The sequence below is a fragment of the Notechis scutatus genome, chromosome 1 (assembly GCF_049901735.1).
Source record: "Notechis scutatus isolate UNSWTSFEM ecotype Mainland chromosome 1, rNotScu1.2, whole genome shotgun sequence".
NCBI lineage: Eukaryota > Metazoa > Chordata > Lepidosauria > Squamata > Elapidae > Notechis > Notechis scutatus.
This window is the reverse complement of record NC_142009.1, coordinates 265,554,008-265,572,920: the sequence shown is the minus strand read 5'-3', so window position 1 is coordinate 265,572,920 and position 18,913 is coordinate 265,554,008. Positions and strand designations below refer to the sequence as shown.

The 18,913-nt window shown below is 37.3% G+C and overlaps 1 protein-coding gene across 2 annotated transcripts in view; it reads right to left on the bottom strand.

Moving 5' to 3' along the window:
• HSD17B12 (hydroxysteroid 17-beta dehydrogenase 12) overlaps positions 1–18,913 on the bottom strand; it is a 71,275-nt gene that overhangs the window by 6,852 nt on the left and 45,510 nt on the right. For both annotated transcript variants that reach the window (XM_087951262.1, XM_087951263.1), the window contains exons 3-7: positions 18,529–18,604; positions 7,916–8,026; positions 4,211–4,275; positions 2,051–2,095; positions 70–104 (exon numbers count right to left, since the gene is read on the bottom strand). In XM_087951262.1, the coding sequence (XP_087807388.1) occupies positions 70–104; positions 2,051–2,095; positions 4,211–4,275; positions 7,916–8,026; positions 18,529–18,604 (332 nt within the window). The remainder of the gene's footprint in view (positions 1–69; positions 105–2,050; positions 2,096–4,210; positions 4,276–7,915; positions 8,027–18,528; positions 18,605–18,913) is intronic.

Sequence of the window (18,913 nt, the reverse complement as noted above, 5' to 3'; positions counted from 1 at the left end):
GAATTTTTCAAAGAAAGGATTTTCCCCTATAAATAATAATGGCTGTCTGGATGTGTTGATGTGACTCACTTTTCTACCATGTGAGGAAGCACCAATTGTGTCATCTGAAAGAAAAATAAGAAAACGATTGAGTAATATGCAGAAAACAGACTGAGGAAAGCCCTCTCACAAAACAGCTGACCTCTCTTCACCTCAAAAAATTATAGAAGAATTTGAAGGCCATCATTTGTAAGGCAGTGTGTTTTTATATTACTTATGAAGTTTGGTTCTCTGATAAAACATGTTGAGCAACTCAGATAAGCTGCACTTATGAACAATTTAATCAGTCTGTCTGATTTTGCATGATTACAGAATGGTTTCAGAACTTCTGTATGTTACACAGGTGAATTTTCTCAAATATCTAGTGCCGATGCTAGACAGTGCAAGAAATCAAATTTAATTAATATTTTGCAAGGAAAGCAAAAGTGGTTAAACAATGCAATTGTATGAGAGGTATCAGCAATGGCAGTCTAGACCACTTATAACAGGGGTGTCAAAATCTCAGCATCATGTTTTCCCTTCGCTAAAATGGGGGTGGAGATGGCCAGTGTGTGATGCATCCAGCCCGCAGGCTGCAAGTTTGACACTCCTGACTTATAAAAATATGAAGCAAAAGTCAACTGATCATGGATTACAATTCCATACGTCTCAGCCACCATGATTAAGTGGGAGGTTGTATGAGGCACTTCTCATAATCAATTCCATCTTAAGAGAAAAAGAAGGCAAAGAAGATGAACAATATTTTCCAAGCTGTTTGATCACACAAAGAAATCAAAAGCTTTTGCTTTATGATTTTTAAAGGTAAAAATTTCCATTGTTTTGTAATCACTGAGTAAGTTGGCAACCATATAAATGTTCCTAGATAAGTAAGTAAATAATTTAGAAAAGCAAGCTTTTAATATTAAAAAATGATTCTAAAAGAATTTAGTTTTCTTACTTTTGAAATAAATATCATAATATCAGAAGAAATGGTTCTCCGGCCAAAGTTATGAGAAATGTAATTTATCTTTTAATATATCAACTGTACTATAGCAGTTACCATTAAAAAAGAATGTATTTTACCAAAACATATAAGCTACTGTTTTTTACAGTACAACCACCGTTGTGAGAACAGGATCCAATCTACAATTTTCATTTTGAATCTAATTCAAATTGAATGTTTTATGGCCACAGCATCTGCCCTAATATTGGGCTTCTTTTGCCACCTGTTCCCCTAATACAGAGTTTGACAAAGAACACCAGAAAAGATAACAATGCAAAATTTTCTGTGACATTTCATTGTTAACCATTTTAAAAAATCATATTGGTTGTTGGCTCAATTGTGATCATAAGTTGAGGACTATCTATATTTCTGATATTGATACTTTCTATATACCTCTATTCTAGAGCAGGGGTGTCAAACACAAGGCTGCCAGAGATGGCCCGCGATGTGGACAGATCTGGCCCATGAAGCTACCCTGGAAAACATAAGGGGCCAGTCTGTGTCATTACAGCCCGGTCTACTGAATACAAAGAGGAAACATCGGGCCAGTGTGGCTTTGGCCCAGTCTACCCAATGAAAAGAGGAAATATGCCAGCAGTTTGGGAAGTGGTGTCAAGCTGGCCATGCCAACCCAGTTGGGCATGACCCCCCGGAGTCAACCACAGCCCTGATGCAGCCCTCAATGAAATTGAGTTTGACATTCCTGTTCTAGTGTAAGAAAATATTTTTCTAAAAAATAAATAAATACCAAAAATGGCTTGACAGGCTCAGATATGAATAACTTCGAGTACCTTTTACTTTTTCTTCTCCAGGAAAATGTTATACTATTAAACATATGTAGAAACACTTCTAGAGGCTGCCAGACAAAATGGATTTATGGAGAAACTCAACAAAGAAGCCTGTATAATTGCACCTGCTTTACAGAGATGAAATTGCACAGAAATTGTTTTAGACAAATACTTTTATTATTCTATATGCAAAATAGTCAATTCTCCTGCATTAGCACAACTTCCCAAAAATGGCACTTACCTTGCACATAGATAGGGCATTAACATTTATGATCCTGTCAATTTGCTGTAATGGGGGAAAGCATAACAGCATATTATGAACTCTTGATTTAAACATTTGCAGTATGACTAGAGCATATGCTATGTAGAAATTATCTGAACAAACTTTGGAGCCCAATTGGGAACTTGTAATTTATTGATCTGATTTGATTTTTGGATCCAGAATCCAAAGTTACAATATTGGACAATCAGAAATTTAATGCACTTTTCTTGACAGAATTTATCCAATCAGGCTTTATCAATGTATTGTCTCAAACCTGCCTTAAAATTATCATTTTAGGTCAAATTGTCTTGAAAATTTAATGGATATAATCTCTACAATGATAACTACAGTCAGAGGGCTTTTATATCCCTTCTTAAGTGCAGAGAACATGATTATTGAGACTGATATGAAAATATAAGGTATTAATTCACTTCTTTAACTTTGCTAAATATAGTGTTTTGAAAACTACAAATTATGGCTCCAGAATCTCTGAATTAAACTAATGTTCAGACCAGATGACAGACTGAAGTGAAAAAAATAAAAAATTATCAGATAGCCACTTAGGATGAGTTATTATGAAAAAAATGGAGCACAGCCATGTGGAGCAAATGGTAAAATTAAAACTTTCCCACCTCACGATCTTTCATTCTGCAAGATACTGCAACAGGATTGAATCTAATTGCACAGATTGGTTGTGTTTTGATAACAAATACATGTGTATAAATTATAAGCATACACATGACATAGATATAAATTATTGATGCTTCTCTTCTTTTCTAAAACATCATAAAGTCCCAGAAAGGAGATTTAAGACTGGACTTCATTGAAACGCAGCATTAGAATGCACTGGGTTCAGGCTTATCCACTCAACATTGGGAATGAAAATGTGGTTCAAATGATACTCTTTCCCCATGCCATTTCCCCAAATTACATTCATATGTCAAATGTGCCCGTTTTGAACTGAAAATCTAGTACTATTTGTTTTCAATGTTTTTATTTTATTGCAGATAGATATTGTTTTATTTCTGGGTTGTAAGCTGTTCAGAGTTTCAGTCAAGATGAGCCTCTAAAGCAGTTTCACAATTTGAAACAGCAAATATCTCTATATTTTTGGGGGTCCAAGTTATGTATTTCTGCCATCAAGGAGCAAGTACAACTATCTATTGATTTTTTCCATCTTGCTTTTCAATGCAGCTTAAAGAACTCCTACATAATAATCTACTTTCTCATCTTGAATCCTTGTGTGAAATGTGATATAAATCAACTGAACATAAGTAAGCAATAAAATCAGTATTTTCTTTAGGTGTTGTTTTGTGAGCTGGGGTGGAATTTTTATCATCATAGATTTCCACATAGCTGTGGTGGTGCAGTGGTTAGAATGCAGTACTGCAGGTTAACTCACTGCTCATTCCAGGAGCTTGATTCTGAAGGACTCAGCCTTCTACCTTTCCGAGGTTGGTAAAATAAGGACCTAGACTGTTGGCGGCAATATGCTGTTTGTATAAATCTATAAGCTTAGAGAGGGCTGTAAAGCACTGTGAAGCAGTATATAAGTGTAAGTGTCAGTGCTATGTAGTTAATATAAAGTATATTTTAATTAATTTAGATACCTCATTTTAATGTTTTATGTGGTATTGCTTAAGCTTGTTTATAATACATATTTTATGTAGTTTACCAAGTTAAAGTGCAGCTCAGACAATCAGGATATGTTAAACACAAAGTAATTCTTGCTTTTTATGTCCAGTATAGTAGCCTCAATTATTATTTTTCTTGCATGTCAAACAAAACCAAAATAAAGATTTCTACAAAACTGAGAGACAAAGATGTAAATGCAACATTAATTCAAAGAAGGCTGATGCACTTAATGTTAGGGATTTTAATGAAGGTGTGAAGATGTGAAATATCCTGATTCCTTGGATTAGGATTAATCATTATATATTTTAATTTGAATTTAATGAACTGTTCATAGGACTGTTTCTAAATATGGGGAGGGGAGGTGCTCGTAAGTTATTATTTATACTTTTGCAATTATGATCCTATTAACAAATCAAATAAAACCAGTGTCACACTTACAAATATTTGAATTTAGTATTAAATATTAAATTTAAAAGACAGGTGTGGGAGGAAAAGAATACTTACTCTATCTAAATCTGGAATCTCAAGGAAATATTCAGGATAATCATATGAAGCGCCCACGTTGTTTACTGAAACATACATAATTTTAAAATATACACCTTGAATATTCTAAAATTAAGTTTTTAGCACTGTGTTTAGAAAATAGTTAAGTGGCATGTCACAGACATCCCTACTTCCTCTAGGCATCAATGACTGAGATTATGCATGTATTAAAGTTTCTTAACATGTTATTAATCAAGGCACAGAACAAGAATAAACACAAAAAGACTGTCAATAGTGTCCTTTCTATTAAAATCATAAAGCACCAGAAAAGCTAATTTGGTTGCATCCAGACTTAGCTATACTTACAACAGATTCCCAGGATTGTCTACTATGGTTAATTTAACAAGTTATAATGGCCTGAATCGCACATAGCACTACGCTATAACAAAATGATTCATATGTTAAGCTAAGCCATATAGCTCAATCATTTTGTTTGATGTGTGAATTTTGCTGCTGAAATCAACAGGACTTAATTTATCATGATTTCACTATATCTGTTTTAATCTGTTTAAATTTCAACTCATCAATTACAATCTAAATTCAGTTTAATCCTGGCCTACCAATTTGGATCCGACTATAATTTATATTATAAATTAAATAACAGATTAAAATACAGCTTTTCAGTTTAGCTATAGCAAGTTTTCTGTTCCATTATGCATATTCACTGGACTAAGTTAAGTTTGGACCATGTCAATGAAAAGCATGATTTTAAAATAATGCAAATTCTAACTTATGTATTTATGATTGGTACATATAGCTAAGAAAATGTTACCAGCTAAAAAATGTAAGATACAGCAGTTCTTACGATGAAGAACTTTATATGTCAATACAATCTACTTACTAAAGTTTAAGTGACATACAGCAGTCCAAGAGATTGAACTTTAAAAACAATGAAAATAGCAACATTCTAGCAGACATGTTAGTTAATATGTAGTTGAACATTCAACATAATTACACGGCACTATACAACTGAATTTGTATTTTTCAGGTAATTCATAAAATTATGAATCTCAAACATATAAGTAATGCCATTTTTGTCAATAAAACTCAGTTCTATGGATAAATAGAACCTTGGATAAATGTCTAATTAACAAATAATTATGTGATAAGTAGACTCTATAAAAAAGAATTCAGTGCAGTCCTGTCTTAGGCCTGAAGCCAGCTGGGTAACTTTGGGCACTCATTCTCTCTGTTCTAGGAATAAAGCAATGGCAGCATTCTTCAGAAAATCCTGCCAAAAAATCTACATGAATTTCTCCAGGTGGTCATCAGGAGTTAAGATTTTCTTAAAATTCTCTCTCTAATCAGTTGAATTATTTCACAACAGATACTGTAAAACTACTGTGATTATTTGCTCTACTATGCCAAATTGCTAGTATGAGCTATATATATCAATATAATTTATAGCCTTATTAAGAGTATTCACGATGTCTAAGAATAAATGATACTCTTCAACTGAGACTGAATCAGACTATAGAACATTAGATGGCAGTATAAACCCACACATGATGTACATAATCTTTGAAATCTCTCAATAAAAAATATTTGAGTAGAGTGAGGAAAACAAAAAAGACAGAAATAGAAGAATAATGCAAAATAGTATCCTTAAGAACAATTTTGTTACATTAAACATTTTCTTTTGGCCACAAAATCTTGCTTTAAAGATGTTTTCTGTTTTGTTTCCATGTTTCTAAAAGATCAATTTTTTACAGATTAATTAAATATTTAAGTGTTTTGAATATTTTTCACCCACTTCATTCCCCCCACATACACACACTTCAAATCTGTGATATTCTAGTCATTACCAATTAAATAAAACATAATTTCAATTTACATTTTTATGAAGTATCTTTGGTTATTGGAATTACCACTTACTTTAAATGAGTCCTTTTTCAAAAAAAAGAAAGAAAGAACCCCCCCCCCCTCCTTGGTATCACTTTGTGGGTGGTAAATAGTTATGTTTTCTTGGGCTCAAGAATACAGATAAACAGTATGCTGAAGCAGTAAAGAGATTACTCCTCTAGAAGGCAATGACAAAATTCAAAAATACCATGAAGAATGAGGGTATTGAAATGACAAAAATAGTTCGGTAAACAATTGGCATCAAATAAATAAATAAATAAATAAATATATGGATGAGAAAACTGGTCACTGATAAAAAGAAAGACAGAGGCCCATAAATTATGGACTTAGAGACAATTGCTAAAAGTACCATGAACCTCAGGAAGAAGAAATTAACTAGTCATAGATTAATAAAGGCTGCACCCTTGAGCAGATGGCCAGCAAGCAAAAGTGGACATGTGATGTGAGTAGATGGTAGACTGGGAAAATGAAACACTGTACGATTTTTTTTTCACTCCATGGAACTTGTTGGATAAATAATAATGTGATGTTTTATTTGCTTACAGATAAGAGATGGGGATGAAGAGCTAAATGTTTGTACCTTTAGAGAAGATGAAGACTTACTAAATTAGTTTATATTTTTGCGATGAAGCTTGGAACTCGCTTCTTTATACATTTGTTTCCTCTTTTTTGTTATATTCTTTTCTTTTCCCTTGCACATTTTAACTCTATTCTCTTTCCTTTAAGTTTACTTTGTATTATTTTTCACGATTATAATCAAAATTCATTATTAAAATAATAAATAAATATCCCAAAGTTTCTGGTCAAAAGACAAAGATCTAATGACAGAAAATTGGTTGCATTTTCTTTTTTTTTTTGTCTCTTGTCTCACATAGAACCACATCAAATTCTCATGAAAGCCTAGGGTTCCATGGTACATAGTTTGAAAAATTCTGTGGTAAAACTAGAATATGACAAGATGAATGGGACAGATATTATTTGAATGTCCTCATAAGAGCTATTATTATTGATTGGAAAAAAATGGAGTCTCTCAGGCGTTTGGCATATCCCACAGGTCAGCTGCTTCTGTGCACCACTATGGAGGCTTCATGGGTGTGGTCCCTTTTTGCTGTACTGCTGGGCCAAGCTGGACTTCTTCTGGCTTCTTTCCCTGGCCTCATACTACAGTCCCCCCGTCCCCCATAATTTTTATAAAGTCGGTGCCAGGCCTCCTAGGAACTCCCTCAACCCCCAAGGCCCTCAAGCTCCATTTAACATTTGCACCTGGAAGAGACAAGATGCCATCATAAAGTTATTTCATGTCACATGGTGACCCACTTAATAACCACAATGGCTTACAACCAAAATTCCCGGTTCAATTGTGATTGTAAGTCAAGAACTACCTGTAAAGTAAGAAAAATACAGGGTAACTGACATTACATTAAACTTTGGGCATATCATGCAGGGGAATTCCCTGGAGAAAGCAATTATGCTTGGAAGAGTTAGCGATAAAGAGAAGCAAAGAACACGGTGGTTGGACACCATCAAAGCTAACACCAGAGCATAGAACAAGTCAAAGAAGCAGTGCAAAATCAGAAAATATGGAGAGACGTGGTGCAGAGAATTGCCAAGAGTCAGACATGACTGAACGGATAACATCATTATCTTTAAAAGGAATGCTCTATTTTTTTGTGTGTTCAAGATATCAAGCTTTGTTCCACAGAGAATACAATTTAAAAATGAATTTTATCAGCCATTGCAAGGTTATGGTTTCCTCCCACCCTCTTCAAAAAAACCCAAAGAAACTGAATGTAAGATACAAACCTAAGATACCAATGTCAAGGCCTTCCAAGCCTGCTTTTATTTTGTTGTAAATAGTTTCTCGGTTTTCAAAGTCGGCAGCAATTGTTTTTGTTTTCACTTTGAATTTGTCCTCTGAAATAAAGAACGCATAGACATTGAGTGCTGTGTCTCATTACTATTATACAATAAGGTGAAAGGTAAAACAGCCAAGGTTTTGAAATATAACATTGCAATGAACCTTTTATCAGATTGTGTTTGCTCATTTTAATTTAAAGGCTTTCAAGAAATTTAAAGTTTCTTATTTTGCAATAAAGAAAAGATTTTTTTAAAAAAAGTTTTTATTCTGCAGTACACCAAGCCTCTTCTCTTGAAGGTCTAATAGGTTACTTATTTAATAGTCATTTACAATTATTCTTGTCTAGGCATTCATCACTAACTAGTTTTAAGCAGCCTACCTTACATATTGGATCAGATATTTTCCAGGATAAATAACTATGAATGGAAAAATATATTTCATAGTTTTATTCCTTACTTAATAGCAATAAAGCTGGGAACATATAATAAAAACCTGGGAGCAAAATAATCATTTGACAGTTAAAAGTTGTTTCCTAATATTTTTTACCCGAAAGCAACAGCAATAACACTCTACACCACACAAAATAGCAGTAGCAATATTATTATGGACTAGCCATTAGGCAATATAAAAATATAGAAAAAACACAGATTAATAAGACCATAGATAACAAGAATTAATTAATAAGACCATAGATAACAAGAGTAAAAGAAGCAAGTTGAATAGAAAAATAAGAATAAAGAGTGCAAATTATATCTCTGTAACACCCCTACAATTTATTCCAAATCAGATATGTAGATCTCAACTGAACTGTTTTGTTCAAATAAATGATATGCCATATGATATGTAATTTTTGAATGCTGACCACATATGAAATATGTTCTTTTTAATATAAAGATCCAATAGGGATGTGTCCAGTTGTACAAATCTTCCTTGAATAAATACTGTCCAAATATGTTTATGCATTTTAGTTTAAATAATGAGGTAATTTGGAAGGTATGTTTGTAGTGTCTCATCCATTTTAATGTGCCAATCTTATTGAAAATGGCTATGTCTTTATAGCCAAGATTCTTTGTGCAACAATCTTTTTAGCTAGTTTTCCAATTATACTACAAGAGATAGGGAGACTATAGTTCCTAATGTAATTTGTCAGTTGTACAATCCAAGAGATCTTGAAGTAAAATTTTGTCTGTTCTAACAAACACAATTTTGGAAATCTATCACTTTCTATAGTATTAATTTTGCACCAGTAATTTTATGCCCTGATTAGACAAAGAACAAATTGTATAAATTCCCCCATTTAGCTCTGACTGCAGCAACTGAACTCCTTTTATCCACACCAAAATAATTCTTAGATGCTGTGCTTATTCTAGTGGTCATATATATTTTAAGCCCCAAATCTTTGCTCTATGTAAGAGAACGGAGGCAACTTTGGCCTTATATATTTTAATAATTGGAGATAAGAAACCTGGACAGCTGTGGTTAACTTACTTGACTTTTGTAGTTTGTTCCGTTATAAAGTTGAATGTCATGCCTAGGTACAAGCACTAGGAAAACATATGGCTGGCTCAAAGATAGTGGCAATGGAAGATCAAGTTGGGGGCAGATCATCCCAGAGAAAATGCTGCTAAGAGAAAGGCTGCTAAGAGTCCTCCTCTCCCCCGCCCCCCTCTATTATATAGGTTGATCAACTATTTCATACTCTAGCTGAATTTGGATATTAAGATTCTTCAAGTGCACTATGTTATCTGCTCCTGCTATTCTAGTAAGTTAACAAGCTCTTGTAATACTTTTGTGGGCAGAGCATACGTTATCAAGTGATTTATGTTTTAGCTATCTCCTAATCCAAGCACTGCAACCTTCAGCAAGAAGATTCAATGAATCTCCTTTCTAGGCATTCACCAGCATTGCTCTGGATTCTATAACGTGTGATATTCTATTAATATACTACTGATAACATATGGATTAATAAAGTATGGTGGTTCATCTTTGTCAATATCCCTTAAAATCTTGGATTATTTTTACTAGCAATAAAAAACCTACGAGCTTTTATAAAGAGAAGCGATCTAGAAATAATGCTCATTGATAAGATTTCTCTGCTAAAACTCTGACCACACGATTTCAAAGCAGAGCAGATGTAGCTAAAAATAGCAGCACTCCACCTCACTCTAGAGATTTTCAACCTGTTGTATTTTTTTCCTGATGTGATCACAAGATTGCTACTGCAGTAGGAACTATTTACGTCACTATTTTGCATAGCAGCATGTCCCTGGGGATTTGAAAATAATGCACTTGTTTCCAAAAGATGAAATACAAAGTGAACATTTGTATCTTGCTGTAAGGGCTATTTATAGGGGTTGGGGATGGAGGAAAAAATAACTGAAAACAATTGATAATTCTCCATGATTAGATTAGATAATTCTCCAGATGGAAAAGCAAAATAAGTGTGTACATATGGTTTGGTCCCAAGATACAAGATGATTAATTGGGAAAACGTGGAAATCTGTAAACATTTGCAATGACAGAAGGGAAGGGCAAGACTAAACTCTGCCCTCCTTAAATACAGTATTTACCAATCTAACAAGAGCACAATCAAGATATATAGATCTACATGCTACTTCACATTTTTCTTTTAAATAAAGGGAATACAGGAGATGGTTTTAATTATAGTGATACAATTTGGTGTCTAACTATGATTCAGTGTGTTAAAGCAGGGGTCCCCAACCGCCGGTCCGCGGACCGGTGTGTTAAAGGCTATCAGCAGAATGCACTTATGTGGTATTTATGGAATGTAAATGAAGACTAAATGTTTCATATATTACTTATATTAATGCCGTGTTTCTCCAACAATACGGCCTCCACCAATAGGAAGGCCCAGCATGTTTTTCGGGCATAAAATCAAATTAAGCCCCTCCCCCCAAATTTAGGCCTATTTTAAAATATGCAAAATAAGGGGGAAGGGCGGGGAGACTTCCCGTTAGGAGCGCCCGGCGGGCAGGAATTCCTCGCCACCAGCCGCTCCTAACGGGCGATCATGGCGAAGCGCGGAGAGCTCCCTACTCCCACCAAACACCTTTGCTGCAGACACCTTTGGCACCCACCGCTGTTGCTTTCCCTTCTGCCCATTCCGCCATGTTTGGAGCTGCCGCTTCCGTGCTTGGAGTGCCGCCGCCATTTGGAGCTCCAAACATGGAAGTGGCAGCTCCAAACATGATGGCGGGTGATCTTTTTATTTTGGTTCGCGCGAAGTTCAGAGCGAGCAAGAGAGGGAGACTGCGATGCCTCCATCCGAGATGGCAACCTCACTAGTGGATCACAACGTGGCTGGAAGCCCGAATCGGCGGGATACGATGGCAATCTTTTTGGAGCGAGAGGAAAGGGAGAGAAGAGTTGCGAGGCGTAATTTGCAGGAGGAAGTGCTCAGCACGTGAGGAGCGCGTGCGGGAGGGGAAGAGACGGATGGGACGCTGGACGCGCTGGGTTGAGAGGGCACCACCCCCCCCCCTCTCCAGAAAGGCGGGATCGTAACTCTCGGGGGGCAAAAAAAAAAAAAAAGAGCGCACGGGCTCCTGAAGCTGAAAGGCACGATGGGCCGTGGCCAGAACCCTCCGGCTCCGGGCAAAGGGGCGGGCAATGAAATGCACGGACGAGTGGAGGAGTCGAAGCCATTTCCGGCAAACATCCCCATTGGGAGGCGCGAAGCTTTGGAAGTTGTGGATTGGTTGGAGGTCATGGTGGGGCGGGCTCAAAGGAGGTCCGCGGCAGCAGGGTTGCCTCACCCACCCCTCCCTTCCCATGTCAACAAGCGGGGCGCCTGCGCCAGGGGTTTGCGCGTCTTTTCCTCTCATGCGCGGTATTTGCTTTCCAAGCGAGGCCCGGGGTTTGGCCTAGAGCCGGTGGTGCGGCGTGATAAAAAGCGGGCGGCCTCTTTCCCTCTCTATGTATGAAAGAGCTCGCCTCGCTTGGAGCGTTTGGCGAAGCACACGAGTTTCGCAGTCAGAGAGGGAGGCGGCGGCGAAAAGGACGCGGCGGCAACGGCAGGATGCTGCAAGACAGGACCTTGCATTGAAGCAGCCCAGGGGGCACGTAGCCACCTCCTTCCAGCCCACCTTGAGGATTTGCCTTTTGTGGTTGGTATACTTGGCTTCAGGTGCTCCTGTCGCCGCCTTCCCTTTGCCTTCGAAGGTAAAGTGAATTATTTTAAAAACCTCCGCTCATCCCGCCAGGGCCGCGGCAGAGCCGTGCGGGCTGGGCAGAACCAGGAAACACCCGTGGCTCGCTTTCCCGGCTCTGCCCAGCTCGCACGGCTCCGGTGCGGCCCTGATGGGATGAGCGGAGGTTTTAAATATCGCTTTACCTTCGAAGGCAAAGGGAAGGCGGCGACAGGAGCGCCTGAAGCCAAGTGTCTCCTCAGGGCTCCGGTTGCAGGGAGGAGCCCTGACTGGCCGCACGTGGCTGCGCCAAACGCCATGGCGTTACTGTAACGCCGCGGCAGCAAGGGAGAAGGAAAAGCAACGGTGATGGAAGGTCTCCCGAGCATCCAAGCTGTCGCCGCCCGCCCACCCGAGGATGCAACGGGGGGGGGGAATTAAGTCACCCCCGAAAAGACAGCCTAGCCGGTTTTTCGGGGGTCAAAAAAAAATAAGGCCCGGCCTTATTATGTGAGAAACACGGTACTAGCTTGTTTCTAGCCTTTCTGCTAAATTTGCCCTATAACGTGGATTACAACAAATAAAGAACAAACTTAAAACAAAAAATTAAAAAGAGAAGTTAAACCCAGTTCAGAGTACAGACATGTTTTTAAATTTCAAAATCTAATCTAGGAAACCAAGTGAGTCTGTATTTTTATCAAGAAATAAACAAGCTGTATTAAGGCATTTAACAATAGTATTCCCCTAGTTTAGAAGCTCTATATGTAGCCCTATTAATAGCCCTATTATCAGCAGTATGGCCATGTCCTATGAGCAGCACCCCATATAATTGCATGCATCGCCTTCCATTTTACCACAGATGGCAAAGTGCATGTGGGGACGGCTGAAGCAAAGATGGCAAGACACAGTAAATGCAGACATGAACATTGCCCAGTTGGACCCAGAAGCTGTGTTTGATCGTGCAAGATGGTGTTCATCGATTTGAAAAACAGACCTTGCACCTGTGTAGGAATAATGCTAGGAAGATGATGATTCCTTAGTTTAGTAGCCCTATGGCAAGACAAACATCTCACCAATTTATTGTCATCAGGGATGTGCAAGGCTCTTATCCAAAAGTCATGCTATAATATTGTGCAAATACAATTAAAACTTTCCAATTGATGTAACTAACATTTTTAGCTCACTCTTCAGACAAAAATCATTTACACTGGTTGATGGATGATGATTTATGTATGTATTTGACTAACATGGCCACCGATCTTAAAAAACAACAACACCTCTATGTGACTTATAACAAGAAAAGCCAATAGGAAAAAAAAAAAGCCAATAGAACCAAAACCTTTTCTAACACAGTCAGCAAAACCATCCCTGAGCCTGAATCATACCCTAAAAATAGCACTTGTGGCAAGAGCCAGTTCTTATGGTTTTCTGGAAGGCTACAAGGCAAGGGCCTGCTGGATTTCAAGAAAGGGGTTCCCCACAGTTGGGATGGCTATAGAAAAATTTCACTTCCCAAGTCCTGCTAGGTGGCAGTATTACCCTCAGGCAGAAGACAGTCCTGCAAATATAATCTGCTCAATGCCAGGTTAGCAAGCTATTAAATAACAAAGTTGAAGAGGCAGTAATGATGAGAGTTTGATTATTCTTCTCTTCACAGAGCAAACTCTGAGGAGAGCAGCAGTAATATGTGACTATGAGTGACTATTCTTAGTTAAGGACTATAAATTAATTTTGTATTTCTTATGTTATCTGCAATTAAATGGCCAAACTACCACCATTTTAATCAGGTATTTTACATGCTGTATATATGTACCTATGTATTTCTAAATGTTCTATTAATACCAGCAAAATATTGATATACTGCCTTACTAGCTATTCATTCACAGCAAGCTTTGTAGGTAGATTTTTAATAATTAAAAAGAATCCTAGCAAAATTATATGTAAAAAGTATAAATAGAAGGGACAATTTTCTATCCCTTCTGTCTACATCTTTGTTGTTAAATATCGCTATAATACCCAGGAAGCAGTCTGACTGGAGAAGCCTGCCTTCCAACATTTATATAACTGCCAATCTAAAACCACCCCTAGATGGCCTACAGCCAATAAAACAATATTTATAATCATGACCAACAATTAACAATTTAACATTTAAATCTGATTTAAAAAATCACAACGTATGAGCAGACAATTTGGATCACATCTAATAAAATGAAAACAGAAAGCATTACATAATAATTTATTTCTGTAGTTTGAAGGTAGTTTTATAATTCAATCTTGTATTGCAACCCCCAAAGCAATTAATCCAGGCTGCATGGGAACACAAGGCTGTGCCGCTCACATGGCCCGCAGGAACCCTCCCTGTCCACTCACTCCTTATCTGGCAAACTTGCCTGCTAAGTTGCTATTTTTCCTTTTTTCCCCCCGACCATCAGCTGTTCTGCTGTGCCGGGAGATTTAGATTAGCTAGAAAGCAGGAAATCATTGAATTTCTTGATTTCTAGCTAATCTTTAGATCTTTGGCTCTGCTTTTAAGCAGAATCGAATCTCCCTTAAGATTGAAGGTTCTATTATTCAGTTGCAGACTCAGATAGCCAATGGCAGGAACACAGATCTCTAAGTGAATCTGTGATTCTGTGAGCAACTCAATCTGCCTTCCTGCTTTGCCTGATTTTAGGTAAATGTTGCTCTTTTTTATTTAAAAAAATTCAATATTTGCATACATGGTGTGTTATGAGTTAATTTTGTGATTTGCTTGCAAGCAAATTTTATGTGACAGACTCAGGTAGCCGATAGCAGAAAGATAGATCTCTGAATCTGTGATTCTGTGAGCAACTCAATCTGCCTGCCTGCTTTGCCTGATTTTGGGTAAAAGTTGCTCTTTTTTTAATTATAAAAAATTCAATATTTACATAAATATTTATAATATTTATACACAAGCCATGCCCAGCCAGTCACATGACCACCAAGCCACACCCACAAATTAGGCCATGCCCAAGAACCGATTGTTAAGAAATTTGAATTCCCTGTTTGCCTGGACTGTTAGGCCTTAATTGGTAGTTCAGAGGAGCAGCGAAACAGAACAGGCAGAAGTTCTGATTGCTTCCTGTTTACGAACTTTTTTTTAAGCTTTGCAAACCTTTAGGAAAATCTACACTTTAAAATGCTTTCTGCTGAAATTGTTGGACCCAACCTTTGCCATATCTCTATAGGCCAAGACTGAGTCATGACTGGGGCTAGGGGACTTCCTGATCCGACAGGAAGATGCATGGCAAAGATTGATGACTTAGTCTCTGGGCAGAAAGGCAGATTCAACTCATATGTGTGGATTCTCCCATAGGAATGCTGGAGAAAAAGAACTTTCTGGTAAGGAGTTTAGGTAAAAAAGGGAAAAGTTTGGGAGGCATCGCCTTAGACTTTACTGCACTGGAAAAACAGATCACATTGGTTTTTTTTTAAAAAACTGAGCTCTTCCATGTGAAGTATCTGTCTTTCCTTCTGGAAACATCAAGCTTAATTAACATTTTCCTCCCGCCCTTTTGTACTATTAGCACAGTTTTCTGATGTAAGCAGAAATTGGATTCCAGGAATTGTTTAAAAATACACAGAAAACATACTGCCCAGGATATGATGCAGTTAAAAAGTAGGGAACTAGGCTTAATTATTAATATTAAATATGTTTAATTTCTACCACTAGACTGTGGTTTGTCCAGTATTGTTCTACTGTTGGCAAACTGCCAGCTAGGCTCCAAGCAGGAATCAAGCAGGGATCCAGCCTGGAATTGCTGCGCAGCTCCAAGCAGCATAAGCTTGATCTCCCCCAAGATCTATGAAGCTTTATCTGGTCCTTCACAGGGGAGGACTACCAATCTGGGGAGATTCTTGTAACAGAAGTAAAAGACAATAAATGTTCTCACTTAAGCTATTTATGAGTGGTTCTGGTTGCTTGCAGCTGACATCTACTCTTTCAAATCACTGATGGTAATGAGAGGGCTGGGGAGTTTTGTTCTGCTACTAGAATGACATCAAAAATGTTCAATGACACCCAAGATGATCTGCTAGAAAGGGAGCATTCTGCCTGGAAAACAGCTGTTTTTATAATCAATGATTTATCAATGTAAGGAGGGGGAGGGGATAAATCCCCTATCTTTTCAACTACTGCAAAAGAGCTGCAGGAAACATTAATCTTACTAAAGAACCGTTCATAAATTGGAATGGCTTAGCATGAGGAAGATTATATTCATCTTAAACTTCTTCCACAAGGTTGTCATGATGCTGCTCAGGTCTGAGTGTGTTCCTCATGCTTATGATAATAAGTGCTATTTTTAGCCTTGTTGAAAGGCAGACACCTGCCCAGAAGTCCCTGCATGAATTGTACTGCATACACACTCTAAGCTTTGTTTTGAGCCTTGGATGCATATGGTGGTTTTAGCAATGTATTTAAAATTTCTTTTTGTAGTAGCTGATTTTTGAAGTTGCATCTAGAAAAAGTTTTGACATAAAAACACTCTGATAATTCAGAAATACTGTGCATAGGAAAGCCAACTACTCTGAATCAAGTACAAATAGTGTTGTATTGTTCTTTCAGCGGTTAAATGCACCATTTTGCAGTTCTTCCAGTTCTTCTATGGAAGCCCAGATAATCATGTCTAAAAGGGTCTCATTATTGAGTTTTTTGAAGTCATTTTAGGCCGATTCTGCCTTTGTCAGAAAAGTGATCTTGCTTCTTATCCATACACTTGTGCAAACCTATATTTCCCAAATTTGTTGGACTTTAACTCCTATAGTTTTAACTAATATTGCCATGAGAAGAATGAAGTGGCATCCAAACTGGATAACTATAAAAAGCTTTATGTCGGGCTACCTGTGAAGAATGTAACCAAATATCATTTTATTTACACTATGCTTCTCTTCCTCCATACAGAATGTAAGACAGCACCGAAATATCACTGAAAAGAAACAAAATTTAGTCAAGCATTTCAATTCAAATACAGGTAGTCCTCCACTTACAACAGTTCCTTTAGTGACTGTTCAAAGTTACATCATCACTGAAAAAATTGAGTTATGACCATTTTTCACACTTATGATCACTGTAGCATCCCATGAGCGCCATGATTTTCATTCGGATGCTTGACAACTGACTCACATTAATGACAGACACAGTGTCCCAGAGTCATGTGATCACGTTTTGCAACCCTCTGACAATCAAAGTCAAATGGGGAATCCACTTAACAATTGTGTTACTAATTTAACAACTGCAGTGATTCACTTAACAAATGTGTCAAGAAAAGTCATAAAATGGGACAAAACTCACTTAACAAATTTCTCATTAACAACATAAATTTTGGGCTCAATTGTGGTCATAAGTTGAGGATTACCTGGACCTCTGATTCTTCTTAAATTGTAAAATGCATGTGGTAATTAAAAATTGTAAATAAAAATGGAACATGCTACAGGTAGTCCTAAACTTACAGCTGGACAACTTTAACGACCATTAGAAATTATGACAAATCTCCTTAGAGGTACTTACAACTCATTTTCAAAGTTAGGATGGCCACCCAGGTTCATGTGATCACATTCTGAGCACTTTGCAGAACTTTAGAGCTGTTTGCGGTGTCCTATGGTCACATGACTATGATTTGCAATTTTTTTGCAGATTCCTGGCATTTACTTCTGGTTGTTGGCAAAAAGTGCCCATTAGGGGAAATGAATTCGCTTAACAACTGCCACACAAAATGTAAAGAATTTAATCTAGCCATGTGATGCCTTGACTGTCAACCATAATTCCAAGGTCAATTATTGTTAAGTCAAGAACTACCTGTGTTAGGTATGTTTGTCACCTTGAGTTATCTATAAAAAATAATAAAGGCAGAACATAAGAAATCTAAAACAAATTTAAACATCACCCAGGCTGCCTGAGCCATTGCACAGTCTGCTGGAGTACAATATATTTCTGTCTCTGGTCCTGTAACTTAGTCATCACCATCGGGGGGGGGGCGGAGGGGGAACCTCTGTGATGTGACCAGCAGGAAGGAAGCTACAGCAAAATACTTACCTAATCCAGACTGTATCTTTGCTCTCTTGCCCCACCCTTCCTGCCAGTGACTGGTAAATGACTAACTCCTGCCTTCTGGCCAAAAGAAGTGGAGGAGCTCTTTCTTGTCAGCTCCACCACGTTCTGGTGATGAAGAATTGATTTCATAAAAACTAAATATGGTCATGCATGATTAGTACTGGGAAAGAAGACCCAGAAAATTCCACAGTGTTTAAAACAAAGGAATGTTGGAATAAAGCAATAGCAAAATACATCTGTTTTTAGAAAAACTATATGAACATCTTGAAATCACTAGGAGTCAAATTCAATTCAGAAGATTTTTTTTTAACTGATCAAGAAAAACAAGAATTATACTCACCTATTTCACTGGCAGTCTTATCCAGTTTTTCTTGAGATCTGCTGATAAGAACCACTTTCATCCCTTTTTTTGCTAACTGAGAAAATTAAAAAAAAAATGCAAAAAGATTAATTCCAATTCTGTACAAGCTCAGAATCATTATTAAGAATTGCAATTGTGGGTCTGAATCCAAAGATTCTGCCAGAAGGAAACTTGAACCCACTTAATTCCAAATAAGTGTCTCAAATAGAAAAAAAGGCATTTTATATACAGATAGTCTTTTCATTTATAATTGATTGCTAAGCAACCATTTAAAATTATGACAAATCACAAAAAGGAGCTTATGATCTAGTTTTGAAGTGATGATGCTCCTCACAGTCACATGGCCATATTTTAGGCAATTGGT